We start from the raw sequence: 15,823 nt of genomic DNA on the forward strand, positions 1-15,823 counted from the left end.
CTATCAGCATGGCGCAACAAAAATCTGGATTCATCTGACAGGGGGATGTTTTTTCACTGCTCAGTGAACCAATTTGTTTATCTTTTTTTACCCATTGGAGTCTCGCCTTTCTGTTAGACACAATGACGCTGGGATTGGTCGTCTGCCTTCATAGCCCATCCATGCTAAGAAATGGTGAGCTGTGTATTCGCACACATTGGTTGGAGCAGCAGCAATATTTTTGGCTGCTCTTGACTATGCAGCTACTGTTGGTCAGAACAATTTCTTACACCCTCCTCTGACCCCTTCCAGTGACCATTTGTTTCTTTCCAAAGGAACCCTTTATCTGGATGTCATTTGGTATACTCTCCACACTGCTGCATGAGAAAACCCCATGCGACTGGCAGTAAAACCCTGGCCCCAGCTAGTCTACCACTGATGACCAGGCTGGTTGGAAATCGCTCAGATCGCAGGATTGTCCCATCCAATGAGTATTCACACTGAAACTCATCCACAGAAAACTTTTCACCTGATTTTATGTGGAACAGACAGACAAGTACCCCCTTTCATAGCGTCGGTATTCCCTAATGGCAGTGTCCTCTTTCAGCAGGATATTGTGTCCTGCAACACCCCGAAAGGTTTTCAAGTATAGACGAGGACAAAGAGATAAAGCTGATGACTTGGTCTCCCAATTCCTATCAAGTATCCATAGGATGTGCTGGAAAAAAAAGTCCTGTTCATGGAGGCCAAACTGAGCCACTTACAGGACGCAAAGGATCTGCTGCTAACGTCTTGTGCTGATATCACAGGATTCCTTCAGAGATCTTGTCCAGGGCTTGGTGAGTAATGGCTATATTGGCAATATTAGAGGAACTACACCATATATGTATAGCACTGTGCAAAGGTTTTTAGACAAGTGTGGAAAAATGACTGCAAAGTAAGAAAGAAATAGAAGTGTTTATGTCATTTTTTTTATGTCAATCAACAAATGCAAAGTGAATGAACAAAAGAAAAATAAAAATCATATCAATATTTGGTGTGACCAAAAAGACCACCCTTTGTCTTCAAAATGGCAGCAGTTCTTCTAGGTACATTTGCACATATATTTTGAAGAAATTCAGAAGACAGGTTGTTCTAGACATCTTGGAGAGCTAAGTACAGATCTTCTGGGTAGGTAAGTGCAAAGTCATGACTGACTCCTAGGATGATATTGCATCATGATGTTTTCTTGGCAGACTTGGGTGGTTTGCCATTGCCTTCCACAGTCGTCATTTACTCATTGTACTGGCCTTGGAAGGCTAAGTCAACCTTGCGCTTGGTACTTCATCCATGTAGGGATTGAACTCACAACCGTCAGGTCATGAGTGAGAGCTTGGGATTTCTGCTGCTCTAACACTCTGTGCCACACAATGCTCTGTGGATGTAGGCTTACTTAAATCTTTCTGTCTCTACATGTAATCCCAGACAGACTGAGATTGAGACAGAGTCAGGGCTCCCACCCACTGGCGTTTTTTTCTCCACTGCGCTGCGAGAGTAAGTGAAAACTCTCGCAGAGCAGTGCGAGAAAATCGCTGGGCTATCGCTGCAACAGTCTTTTCAATGGGGCCAGCGGCAGCAGCCCTATTGAAAAGATATGGAGAATGCTGCGGACTTCTGCGGGGACCGCGGGGATGAAGGAATCCTCTGTCACAGCTGTGACAGTTGTGACAGCTGTGGCAGAAGTCAGCGGCATGCTATCCCATTGCTTTCAATGGGATGGGCACTGCTGCCGATGCCATTGAAAGCAGTGGTTTCTGGCAAGCCCTGCAGAATGATTATCGGAGAAGGGCTTGAAATATAAGCCCTTCCCCGATAATCATAAAAAAGTGGTTAAAAAAATAATTAAAAAGTTACTCACCTCTCCTGCTGTCAGCCGCGTCCTCCGGCTGGATCCCCGGCACTACTACTGAGCTCTTTCAGTAGACGGGGATTTAAAAATCCCCGCCTCCTGAAAGGGCTGTGCAGATTGACTGAGGGCTCAGCCAATAGCAGCTACTGCTTAGCTATTGGCTGAGCGCTCAGCCAATGGCAGATAGCTCTTAGCTATTCATTCATGAATAGCAATATCTTAGCTATTCATGAATGAATAGCTAAGAGCTATCTGTCATTGGCTGAGCACTCAGCCAATAGCTAAGCAGCCCTAATCTGCACAGCCCTTTCAGTAGGCCGGGATTTTTAAATCCCCGTCTGCTGAAAGTGCTGGACAGCAGTGCCGGGGAGCCAGCCAGAGGACGCGGCTGACAGCAGGAGAGGTGAGTAACTTTTTAATTATTTTTTTAACCACTTTTTTTATGATTATCGGGGAAGGGCTTATATTTCAAGCCCTTCTCCGATAATCATTCTGCGGGGCTTGTCAGAAACCACTGCTTTCAATGGGATCGGCAACAGTCCCAATCCCATTGAAAGCAATGGGATAGCATGCCGCTAACTTCTGCCACAGCTGTCACAGCTGTTACAGAGGGTTCCTTCATCACCGCGGTCCCCGCAGAAGTCCGCGGCATTCTCCATATCTTTTCAATGGGGCTGGCGCTGCTGCCACTGGCCCCATTTAAAAGAATGGCGATGTCGTAGCAATATCCCAGCGATTTTGGGATATCCTTCTGCGTTTTTCTCGCACTGCGATGCGAGACTTTAACCTTAGAATCGTATCGCAGTGGAGAAAAAAACGCCAGTGGGTGGGGGCCCTCAATCAGATGCCTTCTGTTTTGAACAAAAATCTGGCTTTGCAGCATTTTTTCTACAGCTGCCTAAGATTTACGTACAGTACTGTACAACCTTTAGGTTTTTGCTCTACAATTTTATAGAGTTATATACAGTGCAGCATAAGTAAAGAAAAATGCAAAACATTCAATTGTCCGTTATATTCTTTACCAGGCTAATATTTATGGAACAGTTTAATCAAACAAATGAAGTCCGCTTCTTCCTTCTTGGGTTATCAAATGCCCCTCTCCTTCAGTTTACCTGTTTCTTTGTGTTTTTATTGATGTATGCGATCACAGTGTTAGGCAACATTCTGCTTCTTATTGTGGTGATGATGACTCCAGCACTACACACTCCCATGTATTTCTTCCTCAGCAACCTCTCTATTATTGACCTTAGCTTTTCATGTGCCATAGTCCCAAAAATTCTCAAAAACACCATGTCTACGGACAAAAGTATATCTTTTTTTGAATGCGCCATTCAAATGTACATACATTTGACGCTAGGAGCAGCAGAGAGCATGTTACTTGCTGTTATGGCTTATGATAGATTTGTGGCCATCTGTAGGCCATTGCATTATAAGACCATCATGAATTATACATTTTGTGTTTGCCTAGTTGCCTTCTCATGGACTGTTGGTTTCGTAAACTCCTTAATACTTGTCCTCCCCACCTTAAGGCTTCCATTTTGTGAATCCCATCATATCAACCATTTCTTCTGTGAGATACCTCCTCTTCTCCAAATATCGTGCACCGATACTCGGCTGAATGAAGCATTATTATACATCTCAGCGGGGACCATTGTGATGTGTTTATTCTTTTTTATTCTAGTTTCTTATGTCCACATCATAAGCACTGTCATAAAAATGCATTCATTGATGGAAAGTTCTAAGGTGTTCTCCACATGTGCCTCCCACCTCACTGTTGTAACCCTTTACTATGGGACCATCATGTTCATATATTTGCGACCCCACTCTACTTACTATCAAAACACGGATAAGATTATTTCTCTTCTCTACACTGCAGTGACTCCAATGCTGAACCCATTCATCTACAGTATGAGAAACAAGGACTTCAAAGGCTCCATAAACAATCTAAATAAACATATCCACAGATCCTTGTAACTAAATGTAAGCTTTGAGTCCAATAGGTTCTGCAGTTCATTGATGAAATGATACCTCCACAGATCTACCTATTGGACAGTTCCTCAGCTTGGATGGAGTACCGTCTGGTGCAGGTCCCAATAGAAGTGACCAAAAACTTATTTTCGGTTAAGTAACCTTTATTAATGTAAGGAGAATTTATGTGTTTATCAAAGAGAAGACGATCCCAGATCTCGTGCAGAAGTCTGGACCCAGGAGAAATACAAATCACACCAGCCTGTGCGGTATCAGATGATCTCTAATTTATTCTAAGGTGGTCAAAGATTATATACCATAAATGACATCACAGCAAAAGTATATACCTCCAAGATTAATAAGAATACATAATAGGCTAAAACAAAAAATGATTAACATAAGTTACACCTCCTAAGGTGTATCTATTACATACAATAAAACCGTTATGAGTTGAGGAAAAAGGAATGCATGGGAGGCTTATAGTCTACTGCGTTTCCTGTATACATTGTCTATAAACATACATACATGGGTGGTCTAGCAGACTGTCTAATCTCGTCTGTCTGTCTACCTCAGAAGACATGCAAGCCAATAGAAGGGTTTTGTTTAACCCCTTCACCACTTTATAATAGTACCATGCTATATATTTCTAGCCTACAATGCAATAAAAGAACAATTAACTGATACATTGATCTACAATTTTCTTAACATTCCCCACTTTAGATCAATACATCAACCCATTATAATAGTAAATACACATATAAAATGACTCTACCACAGACCCCCTGGCTTCATCAGGCCCAAAACTTTATTGCCAGAAGATCTGGGTTCACACTTCAAAACTAAGTATGTAATTATTTCATATAAAAATATTTCATTTATGCAAATATATCTTTATAAAGTTCTTCCACCAATTGTACCCACAATTAGGCCCGCCTCCAAGAGAAGCTTGGCCTTGATTTATTATCCAATTGATGCTTCTTTCTTCATATATAAATGATTGTCCATCATGATATAAAATCTTACTTATCGAAGTGTCAATCAGTTATTTAGCGCGATCCTCCGGTACAATCAGGACACACTGGAATCAAAATGTCACACTTCAAAATCATCAAAGTAAAATGGCGCTTTCTTCATAGAACTTTTACCCATCACTTGTCAGACACAGGTGGTCACCTGACCCAGTAAGCCATCTTGTTCTTCGTCATCTTGTATATTTTGGAACATCGTTTTGGTGATGGAAGTGTTAATAAGGTTTTGTAACAGTCCTCGGATACACGGAATACAACAGCAACCACAGAGTACTAGAATGGAGGCACATACTGACACAGACTAGTGTGGAGCATATGACTTGTGACCAGCGTCCGAACAAGCTTCCCTGAATGGATGTCTATGCCAGAGTTATCAGCTAGTTCATTTTATTATACATTTAACCCTTCCAGTGCTCAGGTATCATCTGGTGCTGTGTTATTAGGAATGATAGTACAACAATGTCCTCCAATCATTTTACAAACTCTGCTAGTAACATATAACAAGAGCCATTCTATTTTGCCATGCAATGAGTGAGGTAGGTCCTAGTTGTTCCTCTAGGCCCCTGATTGCATCTCTTGTATAATTAACAAATCTCTGTTGGTTATAGTATGTGTAATTAATCCAGTCTACATCTTTATTCACTGTTACCCACCATACGAGAAGAGACTCAAACCCCCTGCAGCCATCTGATTTCTCGCCCCATACTCGTCCGGTGCCCCCCTTGGGACCCCGATGGGTCAGAGGAACCTTTGGGAGAGGTGTTCCTAGTTCTCCAGACACGGCCCTTGCTGTTGCCCTCGGAGGTCTTTAGGTACACAGGCATTATCAGTTGTACCAAGCACAATCCCGTTAGGGGCTGTACCTGGCACCTGTTCTAGGCCCGGTCACCAAACAACCATCACACGTCTATGCGTGCCCTCTGTAGCTCAGGCCATATCCCAGAGACAGCGTGTCCTTACGGTTCTCCTCTCCGCACAGCATCCCTCAGGCAGTCTCCCGTAGTCTGCCTTGGTCCCATTACCAGGTAGCACGAAGCAAGTCTAACCCCAGGATCAGAGGCAACAGCAGGTATTTGGTCCCTGCTCACAGGTGGAAACAGCAAACTCAATGTATAACATGGATCACTTATCTGTGGGGGGGTAGGTACAGTTAAGAAGCTTAATCACACATTTTACGTTCATCACAGCTTGAAGACTTGTCATTAACTTTTATCTATCGTGGGGTCAAGTCTTTCTATCTCATAATTATTAATAACATACAATTCTCTATACACAATATTTACTGCATAACATTAAGATTCACACAACTACTACTACTCCAATCATCTGCAGTCGCTTGATCCTCCAACCTTAACAACCCCCCTTCTGGAATTTCTCTTATCAAGGAGAGGTGATGGAGTAACATAAACAAAGCTTTAGCTGTGTCTGGACTTCTACAGCTCACTGCAGCATCCTTGTGATATCCTTCCCGTAATAGGCACACTCAGCTCTCACATTATCAACAACTTCATTATTATTATATCTTACATGACATTATCACATTGAAAACACCATTTAACAATCAAAATCACTGCAAACCAATTACAGAACTGACATGTACACAAATAACAGCAAGAATGGACGTTCCCTATTCACACAGGTTTAAACTCTTCATTACAAGTCTATTCATTTCAAGCAAGCAGAGCATTGCTAGAGTCAGTCACACTCCCCCCTCCCTTTTTCTCACTGAACTCTAAAGCTGAAAGGTGGGGGTGAGGGTGAAAGAAGCATTCCCATGTAACAGAGGATGTAACCATTTGTGAGCTGACCCCACCACACAGAGCAGCACTCAGGCCATTGTCATCTTCATCTAATACTACTGTAAACCTTCATTCCTTCACTGTCTGATCCCAGGACTGTCTGCATCATGTAATCATCCCTTCTGTCCGGCTGCCTACTATCCCTGATCCTTGTCAGTACTACCGTTACCCATAGCAACCTGTCCCCTCACTACCGTCACCCATAGCAACCTGTCCCCTCACTACCGTCACCCATAGCACCCCGTCCCCTCACTACCTGACACTTATCTGAAGGAGACCGTACATATTCCTCTGCTATGACTAAATATCCCGCAGTATCATACTGACCCTATCTTATAACACACACCTAAGGTAGACAACATATCATCAACACACAGAAGACAGTGATGGAGGCTTCTGACTATTCCTACACAATTCAGAGAAGGCACTAATCACTGGTGTTGTGTACTACAAGTGCAAGCATTGGGATGCTAGGTAGAAGGTACAGCTATGGGATGTAAGGAGCCAAGATGGCACCTGGGCGGCGGCTGAAGGTATTACAGCAGGTACTAAAATGGCTGCAGGCCATGACTGGCACTAAGATGGCCGCCAGGGACGTGGCCTGACTAGGAGTACTATCAAGCCAGGCAAGCATCTAGCCACGCCTTACCCCTTTGTGTGCAATGCCAACAAGTCCCTCATCTGACACACATCTATAATAATCTTTGTGTATAATGCCAACATATCCCGCAGCGCTTACATAGACAGGGGGGATACAGAAAGACAGAAGGACAAACATTACAGAACCACAGTTACATAGTAATCAGCTGATGGAAACAATAGGGGTGAGGGTCCTGCTCCAACGAGCTTACATACTACAAGTAATGGGGTGATACAGAAGGTAAAGGGGCTGGAGATGTGCATGGTATGGCGGGGTGGAGATGTGCATGGTATGGCGGGGTGGAGATGGGCGCAGTATGGCGGGGTGGAGATGGGCGCAGTATGGCGGGGTGGAGATGTGCACTGTATGGCGGGGTGGAGATGTGCACGGTATGGTGGGGTGGAGATGTGCACGGTATGGTGGGGTGGAGATGTGCACGGTATGGCGAAGTGGAGAGTGAGGGATTCTATACACATAGACAAATGGTCAGACATTTAGCCGTGTGACGGCAGAAACAGTATGACTGCAGGAGCGGTTTATGATGGCTAGCAGGGATTGCAGTCAGTAGGTCAGGGAGCAGATCTACCAGTATGGCGCTCGTCACTCCTTCTATAGAAGTTACACTCAGAGCTCTCCCAGCATCCCCCATGTGTCGGACGGCGCCCCCTCCTGGTCTTATACTCCCTTCTGCATTGTTTAGCACAAATAATACAAGACAAAAAAAAATTTTTTAGAGTAGTTTGTAAACCCCTAGGCTGTGAACACTGTCCATATGAGTGCCACCATCCCCCCTGTTGAGACATGACACAGGCCATGGCTCAAAACTGCTGCACATCTGAAGAACAATTTAGGTAAGATAGCTTTTTTTTTTTTTTAACGGAGATGTACAGCCCATCTACAAAGAGTGTATTCAGCATCTACAAGAGGTATATCCTGTAGATCTGGTCTGAGTAACACCTCATGTGCCATCTCTCCTAGACAATTGTGTGGAGGACCGTCTGAAGAAATAGGCAGTAAGGTAGATGGATGGAGCGTAGTACATCCCTAGGTTGTCAGGTGTGGCTGTGAGAGCAGTAGTGTCATGCAGGGGGATGTCTAGGAGGACTAAGATATGAGTATAACTAACTGCGTGCGGTACTCAGTGTGTGGGGGGACAGCACTATAGTGGCAGAAGGTGTGACTACAACTTGTACACAGGGTGGGAGCGCTCGGCCACTGGATCTAGTCTGCAGAGTAGTATGCCAGCGGTCTGCTTCCCACCGTGTTCCTGAGTTAACACAGAGGTGATATATCCTTCCCCTGAGTCAACAGTTAGCACAAAGGGCTTGTAGTTCAGCAGCCCCCCAGACTGATGTGCCCACCAGAGTCTCGTAAGAAGCGCTGTCAGAGATGCAGAATTTGGGATCCAGGAGCTGCAGAAGTTTGTCTGTTACGATCGTGTGGGCAGGCAAAGCACGGAACCCACATGATCATGACCAAAGGGGACGCACACGGGTATCACCAGGGTCACACGGGACTCACACCGGTTTCAGGCAACTGACCCTGTGCTACAAGGGAGGATGACAGTGGCCCTACCTAAGCGGGGACATTGCCCTAATAAGGGCAGCCCAGCGGTCTTCGGATCTGGGCCCTAGCTGATCCTAGGAGCCACACACCAGAACAGGATGCATTCACATGCCACATGACAGACCCAGAATACACCGCATACAACATGCAACCACTAGTACCAGATTGGAAGCTGAATATAAATACCAGGTATTAGTTGACATGTTGTACAAGATGTTGAAAGCTAGCAGGCCACTTCACGGCTCCTGGTTATACTGCTAGTCCCTACACTAACCAGGAGTCCAGCAGAACCGGACACCGTTCACACCGCACACTGCAACAGGACAGGACACAGATTGCAAGACACACAGCAAGCTAACACAAAACTGACAGAATATAAACGTACAAACGGACATGAACCTGATCACACTGCAAACTCCACCAGACAAGCATTCATGACTGCTCACCTGAGGGGCCATATAGACTGACCAGGGGATTGGCTAGCAGACAGCACAACACCCAGCCAGCTCAATCATTAACCCTGTGAGTGCTGTGCTGCTGGAGACACAATAGAACAACATATCCCAGCAGCACACGTAACATTGTCATTCCCAAAGAGGACATCATTTGCTCATAGTTTTGGGACCTCCAGAATTGCTTGCCTACCTTCATCTGACAGGTTATACCCCAAATATTTAACAGTTTGCTGACCGTATTGGAGTTTCTACCTGTTTACTTTATGGCCTTGCTCACAAATAAACCTCAAGAGTGCGACTGTGTCCCCCCCCCCCCACAATTCTCTCCACTGTCTGCTGCTGACTACCAACATACAGTAGTAGCTGACTACCTCTAAGAGGCTGGAACTGGGCTAAGTGTGCTGACATTGCCTGGGAGAAAATTGTTGGAGATTCACAGCAGCCCTGAGGTACTCTGGTGAAGGTATACCTAATTTTATCATAATATCTCATTACAACACATTTACTGGACATATTCGAGACTACATAATTTGACATTTCACAGGCTTATTTGTCTCTAGGTCCGTTATAACTGGTTCAGAGAGGGATTCCCTGTGGGTCCGGCCATTAACCCCTCTTACCAGGATATGACTATTACTACATTTTACATTGGCTACATATTGGGATGTATTAATGTCCTGGTCGCTCCTGAGCCCACCAGGAAAGTAATCATCCGCCCATTCACCTGGAGATCTATCTCAGGCTGTAGAAATTGCCATGAGATCCTCCAAGTGTTGTACATCCACCCCTCCTAGTCATTTTTCCCCAAGGTGGCTGAGAACATTGTTTCTCAGGGCACTCTCGGGCAAAATCACTAGACTTCCCATAATTCCAACACACATTTAAATCCCCGAGCTGCATCCTACCTCTGCTTCTTCCTCTGTCTCTGCTTTCACATCCTCTCACTGTCCAATGACCTCTCTGACTTTCTTGAACCATCATATCACATTCTTCTCCCCATATAAAAAACCTCACTTTCTCACCCTTTTCTTTGTAACACTTTTCTGCATGTTTTGCATATTCTGCAAAACATCCTGCAAGGATCCCATCCTCAGGGTAACTATGTATCTCATTATATAACCTCCTATTTCCTTCTGATTATACTATGGAAGGGGTCCACCATCTCCTCCCCTCCCATTCTAATTTCCTTCTACAGAACTCCCATCTGGCCATAGAATTATTCTATCTGCTCTCTCTATTTTTCATTCAATTGGAACTCCTCATTAACCCTTTGAATTGTTCATCAAACTGTCGGGGGTCTCTTTTTATATGGGCGTGACAGTTTGGGGCTTCTTTTAACCAGACTTCAGCAGCGGATAATCCGTATTTCTGCTGATCTTTTAGCTGATTTTGTCCGTATTTTATCACATAATTCTTTACAACTAGGAACTCTTAATTTATTTATTTATTCCACTCATCTCAATCACTCACACATTCGCTTCATGCAATATAAAACAGCAATACAAATAGTACATTATGTTAGTAGGCGGCCGCCCTCTTCATATTCTTAGTTACTCTATAACACAATATCAAAGAGAAAGTAATAGAAAGATAAGAAGTAAAGTTCCTGGACACCCCTGTGTCCCATGACGTCATCTAACCACTTTTTACGTGTCGCACGGAGTTAATTCTTTCCTGTAGCCTTCTCACAATGGCTATGGTCTCACATAGACTACTGCTATTGCCCCTTGGCAACCGCTTCGTCTATACTTGCCTCTCATTTACAATACACATTGTAAATTCTACTAACACTAAAGTATACAGAAGAAGAAGAAGAGAGAAGAGAAGTTTAACCATTGTTATACTTACTACACGTTATCGGGGAGGCTTCCAAATTCTCCGGCTAGTTCGGAAAAACGTCACTGTTTCAGACAGGATGCCCGACTGGCCTCTAATTACGTCTAAGCAAGACGGAGGTCTTTTAATGATCGGAGAGTACTTCAGACCCACCTTTTCACAGCCAGGCTGTCCTCTCCCTCTGCAGTGAGTCTTTCCGGCTCGAAGGACCAAAAATGTAAGAAGAATTTATGTGTTTATCAAAGAGAAGACGATCCCAGATCTCGTGCAGAAGTCTGGACCCAGGAGAAATACAAATCACACCAGCCTGTGCGGTATCAGATGATCTCTAATTTATTCTAAGGTGGTCAAAGATTATATACCATAAATGACATCACAGCAAAAGTATATACCTCCAAGATTAATAAGAATACATAATAGGCTAAAACAAAAAATGATTAACATAAGTTACACCTCCTAAGGTGTATCTATTACATACAATAAAACCGTTATGAGTTGAGGAAAAAGGAATGCATGGGAGGCTTATAGTCTACTGCGTTTCCTGTATACATTGTCTATAAACATACATACATGGGTGGTCTAGCAGACTGTCTAATCTCGTCTGTCTGTCTACCTCAGAAGACATGCAAGCCTATAGAAGGGTTTCGTTTAACCCCTTCACCACTTTATAATAGTACCATGCTATATATTTCTAGCCTACAATGCAATAAAAGAACAATTAACTGATACATTGATCTACAATTTTCTTAACAATTAACCCCTTCAGTGGCTCGCCCGGAAATTTTCTGGGATGAGCTCCACTGCCCATAGCGATATAGCCCGGAAGATTTCCAGGTTGTGTTTAACTATGGGACCTGCAGAGCACATTGCCATAAGCTGTGACATCATGCTCTGCCTGCACAGACCCACACAGAACAGTGCAGGACTTTGAAAAACAGAAGTAGGAAGATATTACTGATCTGCCGACAACCTCCCGCTTCTATTTTCAAACTCCTCCATTGCTTTGTTTACAGGTTGCCTCGGAGACCAACGGATGGTCTCTGTGGCTGGGAGAGCTGATGCTTGGCTGTCAGAGGATAGCCGGGCACTAGCTCTTACACAGCAGAGAATGAAGAAAACCTCTGATCTCTGGTGTGTTAACCCTTTACATGCCACAGTCTATGTGACTGCAGCATGTAAAAAGTTGTCACCATCGGATCCTCAGAATGTGATCAGGGGGTCCTGATGTGTAAGTCCCCTAAAGGGACAAATTTTTTAAAAAAATTATTAAAAAAATAAAAACACTTTTCTCCCTTTACTTTGTAAAAAATTAAAAACAAAATTACACATGTGGTATCCCTGCGTCGTAATGACCCAGAGAAGGGGGTTAGTACATTTTTTAACCCCTGTAATAACGCGGCCCCCTTTTTTCCCCCTCCCCCCCACCCGTTTAAAAAATCATAACTCCTTTATTTATCCATCAACATCACTGAATGAGGGCTTGTTTTTGACAGAACAAGTTGTATTTTTCAATGGTGCTATTTAATGTACCATATGATGTACTGAAAAACTTTTACAAAATTTTAATGGAGTAAAATGAAAAAAAAATGACATTTCATCATCGTTTTGTTTCTACAGCCCATGAACTGCAACAAAAATGACATGATAACTTTATTCTATGGGTCAGTATGATTACTTCTATAGAAAACTTGTATATTTTTTTTTGCTGTAGTACTTGTATTTTTTTCAGACATTTAATTTTTTTAATTATTTTCTGTTGCATCTTCTGTGCGCAATAACTTTTTTATTTTTCCATCGACATAGTTGAGCAAGGACTCGTTTTTTGTGGGAAGTCCTGTAGTTTACGTTAGTGCTAATTCAGAATACATACGACTTTTTGATTGCTTTTTATTGCATTTTTTCTGGGAGACAGGGTGACTGAAAAAATGCATTTCTGGTGTTCTCTATTTTTTTTTTCGGACTACGTTCACCGTGTGGGGTAAATAATGCACTACTTTGATAGATCGGACTTTTACAAACGTGTCAATACCAAAAATGTATTTTTCTTTTATGATTTAGATTTTTTTTATTATAGATATGGCAAAAGGAGGGTGATTTAAACTTAAGCTACTTTTTTTTTAAACTGTGAAAAAGTCGTGAAAAAGGAAAAAAACTATTAGAATTTGGTATTGGCATAATCATACTGGCCTATAGAATTACTTTAATATATTATTCATACTGCTCAGAGAATGTAGTGAAAAATAAAAATAAAAACATGCCAGAATTACAGATTTTGTTAATCTTGCTACTAGAAAAATGGAATAAAAAGCGATCAAAATTTTACATGTCCCTAAAAATTAGATAAATGAAGACTGGAGTTCATACTGCAAAAAACAAGGCCTTCTAGAGCTCTGCAATGGAAAAAAATTAATACGGCTCTTGGAATGCGGCGACACAAAAGCAAACCTTTAAGAAAAAAAAATGTTTTAAATGTACAAAAATATCAAAACAAAGAAAAACTGAATAAACTTGATATCACTGGAATTGTGTTGACTCAGAGAATAATGTTATCACATTATTTATTCTGCACACTGAAATCCAAAAAAAACAAATGGCAAAATTATTTTTCCCCCAATCTCCCTAGAATTTTTTTTACAAAAGTTATGCAATACATTATTTATACTCAAAAACGATGCCATGAAAAAGTATAACTTGTCTTGCAAAAAACAAGCCCTCATTTGGTTGTGTCAATGGAAAAATGAAAAAGTCATGGCTCTTGGAACGCGACTAGAAAATTAGTTGAAATTAAAGGATTGGCCCATTTAAAAAACCTGCCCTGGAGGGTCTGACAGGGTGGTAGGAAACCCGCCACTGAAGGGGTTAATAAGAGAACTTCTACTCAATTCAAATCCATATCCGAAATCTTCCTCAGGTATACATATAGATATGACACAGAGCTCCAATATATTTACCAAAAAGCTGGTAAATAAATTTGATTTACCAAAAAGCTGTTTTAGGCAACTTCTATTGGGACCTCCAGTGGAGTGAACTCCATCCAAGCTGTGGAATCTGATTGCGATCCCTTCATTTGAACTTAAGGTGTTTGGCATCTGTGGAGTCAGCAGTGGTCCAAAGATTGTTGATCATGCTTGTATAATGCTATGTATTCACAGCTAATACAGGTGAGCAGAATTTATCTTATCATTGTAGTATTTATATAGGGGAATCTTAACATGTAGTGGCTGATTTCTTACATATGAACCTATTGAAAGGTACCTACCCTATCCTATGAGTTAACCCTTTCCAGTCTAATTTGTATCCTGGTTTTCCTAGGGGGCTTACTCTTTTTCTGCCGTTATACAACGGCGCTATATGCTGGCGAAAGCCAGTGCTGCATGAGGTGACACATGGCCAGCAGAGAGGCTGGCAATATACAGTAAGAGAAGTCCGATGGATGTCTACCAACATCGAAGTTGTACAGTCTTAAATCATAATGTCTTCACAGGTCAGACAGAGGTAAGGGTTAATATCCGCATTTTTTTAACAGGTCTTGCAACATGACTAGACTATAAGGAAACATAAAATGTGGACCTCAGAGGTGCAACCCTCAGAAAAAATTATTCCAACTGCTTGTTAATCTGGTTCTTCTTTATTACAAAATTAAAAACATTCAATTTTAAGGTGTTTCAGGGATGCAGTCCCTTCTTCAGAAATGGCTGTACAGAGTGCAAGGTATAATTATACATATAATGATAAGATAGGATGTAATAGTAAAGAATAGGAAAGAAACAATAGCGAAAAAAAGACACACAAACATGTATATATAAATGTGTATACGGATACATATCACCTCTATGTAGAAGACCATTATGAAACATACGGTAATAAATATGATTTACTCTGTCTGCAACACTTTATTTATGCATTCCTTTATGAGTATCCATTTTCTGAGGCATTTACACTGTGCCCTGCAGGTTTATCAATTATTATGATTTAAACACTAATCATGTTTATGCTTCCCGAAATGCATTAATATTGGCTGTTTTTAATTTCTTAATAAAGCAGATCCAGGTTTACAACCATTTCGAATAATTCTTATGTGAGGGTTTCGCCTCTCAGGTCCACATTACTTACATTTTCTAATGGCCTATACGTTTCGCTTCATAGTATATGGTTGACATTGGGGAACAGATACCTCACCCTATCTCCTAGAAAGGTAAATCAATTCTATACATGACTACCGATGTAAGCCAAACCACACTTCCCATGTACATACAGTCATTTCAGGATTATTGACCCGCCTTAGTGTACATTAGTAGTCATAGTAGTAATACATCCCTAGTCTTGCAAGGTCTATTACAAAGACAAGTATAGACTCATAGGGTATCCACCTTCCAACAGGTGGTACTGTGTAGGATTATTCCTTGTTTGCATAGCTTTTTTCCAGGGATCATTTTTTTCATCTATACATATAAAATGAAATGTTCGGATTGACTGATTTATCAACGCAGAGACGAAACTCCTGAAGTTACAAACATGAAGTTTGGACAGCTGCTTCTTTGTAAGGGCTCACACCCACTGGTATTTTATTCTCTCTTGTGCTGTGAGAGCAATTGAAAACACTCACCTTGCAGCGCAAGAAAACCACTGTAATATCGCCAGTGTCTTCAATAGGGCCAGCGGCA

At 42.1% G+C, this 15,823-nt stretch overlaps 1 protein-coding gene across 1 annotated transcript; it reads left to right on the top strand.

Annotated features, from left to right (window-relative positions):
* The first annotated feature begins 2,902 nt into the window (after positions 1-2,902).
* LOC136571928 (olfactory receptor 5B21-like) lies at positions 2,903-3,841 on the top strand. Its single transcript, XM_066572545.1, has one exon. It carries the CDS (start codon positions 2,903-2,905, stop codon positions 3,839-3,841), a length of 939 nt encoding a protein of 312 aa, XP_066428642.1.
* The last annotated feature ends 11,982 nt before the right edge of the window (positions 3,842-15,823 follow it).

The sequence above is a fragment of the Eleutherodactylus coqui genome, chromosome 6 (assembly GCF_035609145.1).
Source record: "Eleutherodactylus coqui strain aEleCoq1 chromosome 6, aEleCoq1.hap1, whole genome shotgun sequence".
Lineage (NCBI taxonomy): Eukaryota > Metazoa > Chordata > Amphibia > Anura > Eleutherodactylidae > Eleutherodactylus > Eleutherodactylus coqui.